Source organism: Triticum aestivum, chromosome 3A, assembly GCF_018294505.1.
Source record: "Triticum aestivum cultivar Chinese Spring chromosome 3A, IWGSC CS RefSeq v2.1, whole genome shotgun sequence".
NCBI classification, from domain to species: domain Eukaryota; kingdom Viridiplantae; phylum Streptophyta; class Magnoliopsida; order Poales; family Poaceae; genus Triticum; species Triticum aestivum.
In genome coordinates this window covers 52768290-52771633 of record NC_057800.1, presented here as the reverse complement: position 1 = coordinate 52771633, position 3344 = coordinate 52768290, and the positions used below count along the sequence as shown (strand labels likewise).

Sequence of the window (3344 nt, the reverse complement as noted above, 5' to 3'; positions counted from 1 at the left end):
AGTTACCCCACTATGGCTAGCCTAAGTGTAAAGTTATTCTTTCCGGGTGCGAATTTATGGAGGACGGGGGCATTGGGTCCCGTTTTCTCAAATGATTCAAAAATCACATTTCCAAGTTTCAAAAAAAGGAAAAACTTATACATATTCACGATGGATCCTATAAATTTTCGTTTAAAAATATTATGATTTGCAAGGTGCACAGGAAAAAAAATCCGGTCCCAACAGCAAAAAAGGGACCCATTTTTATGTTCGTTTTGTTTTTTTGTCTACGCCACGTATGAAAGAATATTGTCATGCAATCTAAATTATTCAAAAAAACGCGTCATATGTGTACCTCTGTATGTACATTTTTTTGATTTTTTTTTGCGCTGTGGAAATATCTTTTTTAAGTTGACCAAAGGGCACTTAAGTTTTCCCGTTAGTTTCCACTTTTCTCTCTCCTTCATCGGCACAGGCCCGCTACAGCCGAGAGGATAGGTAGGAGAGAGCGGCAGCCAGCAACAGAGGGCGGCCATGGCAATGCCCACCTTCCACCTCGCCCCCGACCTGCCGCCCGTGTCCCGCCTCTGCCTCGGTTCGGCCCCACATCCATCCATCCTCTGTCTCCTGCCTCCGCCCATGTTTCTGCGCTGACCAGATTCCGGCGCCGCAGGGACCATGACGATGGGGGAGCAAAGCGGGCCGCCGGAATCGCTCCGCCTCCTCGACGCCGCCTTCGACGCCGGCGTCAACTTCTTCGACTCCGCCGAGATGTACCCGGTGCCGCAGCGCGCGGAAACGCACGGGCGCAGCGAGGAGCTCGTCGGCCGGTGGCTGCGGGCCCGGCGGGTCCCCCGCGACAGCGTGGTGCTCGCCACCAAGGTCAGCTTGTCGTCAGCAGCCAATGTCCTTTGTCAGTAAAATCTACCAACACTGCAGTTCATTCTGTGTGTTCGATCCTGCGTTGCTCGGGCAGGTCGCCGGGCCGTCTGGTCAGATGACGTGGATCCGTGGCGGGCCGGTGGCTCTCGACTCCAGGAACATCACGGAAGCAATCGATACCAGGTTGGTCAATTGCTAATTTTTCTTCTATTCAGAACTTTAGATACTTGATCCTTTGTTCTAAGTTCAGAAGCTAGTCAGTTTTTGTTCAGAATGAAATGGTTTACCAACACAGTACATGTTCCTCCAGGAACCGTTTGCTTAGTTGGGCTAGTGGTATTTCTGTTCATATTATCTGAAGGATGTTTGATATGCTCTCCTTTTCTGGTTTCAGTTTGCGCCGATTGGGTGTGGATTACATCGACCTCTACCAGATACATTGGCCCGATCGGTCTGTCCAACTATTTCATTCCATGCCAGTGGCTGCTATGCTATGTTTTTTGCTAGTATCATATCATGTGCATCCTCAAGTCCTAACACAAGGCATGCTTACCCTGTAGTTATGTTCCTATGTTTGGAGAGACGGACTACGATCCGAGCCGTCAGTACGCGTCTATACCCATGGAAGAACAGCTAGAGGCGCTTGGAAAAGGCGTAGAGGCTGGAAAGGTATGCTGCAGGGTTGCTGTCGGTGTTATATCCTGCCTATTTGTACAACATGTTAGTTCTCCCGTTTTGGCAGACTCATTTAAATTCCTGGTGTTAGATCAGGTACATTGGCCTTAGCAACGAAACAGCATATGGGTTGATGAAGTTCCTTCAGCTGAGTAGGGATTTTCAGCTGCGCTCCAAGATACTAACAGTCCAAGTAAGTAGCAGAGTGAATTTAATCATTTAGATGTGTATTGTTTCAGTGACGGGATAGCACTTAATACTTACTTTCATATGCATTTTGCAGAACTCGTATAACCTGCTGTGTCGCAATTTTGATGCTGGGTTGGCGGAATGTTGCCATCACGAGAGGTAACCATAGTATAGTCCTAACCTTCAGTTTGCTACTTTTGTGGGTGACAAATGCTGCTCATCTCAGTTTGTAGTTACTCTGTGCAAGCTGACTCTTAAATTGCCTTGGTGAACTATGGCATTTTCAGAATCAGTTTGCTGGCCTACAGCCCAATGGCAATGGGTATACTTTCAGGGAAGTATCACTCATCTGATGACAGCGGACCGCCAGATGCAAGGATGAATCTTTTCAAAGGTACCAAGTTTTTCATTTTAAATAGCTAGTTTCATAGCCAGATTCCTGGCCCCTTTAATTTCAGTCTTGTGCTCCGCATCATCAGTGCTCCTCCTGCTTTGTAGGAAGATACTCCGAGGGTGAATCCAGATACAATCTGCAGAACCCCAAGCTGGAATCGGCAGTGAAGGTGCGGTAGTAGCCATCCTCTGTCTTCTTCATGCTTACACATTAGTCCTTGTAAACTATTTCAGGAATGTAGAAGAATGAGCACACATTAATTCTTGTAAACTATTTCAGGAATATAGAAGAATTGGCGTCAAGTATGGCATTTTGCCATCAATCCTAGCAGTTGGTGTGTTACCACATACTTATGCTCTTTTCAAAGTTGCATTTGTAGCCATTAATTACTGATCATTTCTTCTCATCTTTATGCTTTCAGCATTTGTACTGAGACACCCCCTCGTGGGCTCAGCTGTTTTCGGTGCTACTAAATTATGGCAGCTCAAGGAAGTTCTTCAGGCCACAAGGGTCCATCTCTGTGAAGAAATTTTGGCGGAGATCAATGATGTACATGCAAGATTTCCCGATCCTTGTCCATAATAATGTTCCAAAAAATGATGTTTTTCTTCGTCCATTGCTATATCCAGATATGATAAATAGGCAGTAGCAATTTGTGCATGTCATCCATGCGAATCTTCTCTGCACCGTTCCAATTTCATCAATGTCTCTTAAGGGACAATACATAGTGATAGCAATTTTGCAACGGCTGAGTTAGCCATCTACTTGTCTTATTAATTCAACTCAGCCTTGTCAGTTTCATGAAATATATGAATTGACTGTTTTATGCGGGAGTTTCTTTTTTTTTTGAAAGAAAGGGGGGATCCCCTCGATTTCATTAACGAAACCAAATATCTGTCATTACAGCCAGAACGCAGACCGACAGCCTCACACATGTTTGTGTTTCCAGAACTTTTCCCCCATTGCCCTCTCTTTGTATACAAGGATGGCAAGGCTTTAAGGAAAAAAGGTTCCTATATGAGCATCACCCACAGGAACTCAGCTAGATCAGACTCAGCCCAAACAAACATCTAAGCAAGCAAAAACTCTCTACAGCCCACTAATTTTTGAATCAATCTTCGATCCTCGGAATCCAAGATGCCCAGCTCCTTCGTGCCTGGAAGATGTCACTGGCGACTCGCTCCAGCAGCTTTGCGCCCTGTTGCAGCTCCAGCTTTGCGTCCTC

General features: G+C 45.9%; 1 protein-coding gene across 1 annotated transcript; it reads left to right on the top strand.

The window, feature by feature from the left end:
- The first annotated feature begins 434 nt into the window (after window positions 1-434).
- LOC123057840 (protein tas) lies at window positions 435-2864 on the top strand. The gene is made up of 11 exons (XM_044480721.1): window positions 435-574; window positions 653-861; window positions 956-1044; window positions 1256-1312; window positions 1422-1530; window positions 1628-1729; window positions 1820-1884; window positions 2013-2119; window positions 2224-2288; window positions 2399-2453; window positions 2541-2864. Exons 1-11 carry the CDS (start codon window positions 514-516, stop codon window positions 2699-2701), a joined length of 1080 nt encoding a protein of 359 aa, XP_044336656.1. The 5' UTR covers window positions 435-513; the 3' UTR covers window positions 2702-2864.
- Window positions 2865-3344: the final 480 nt, after the last annotated feature.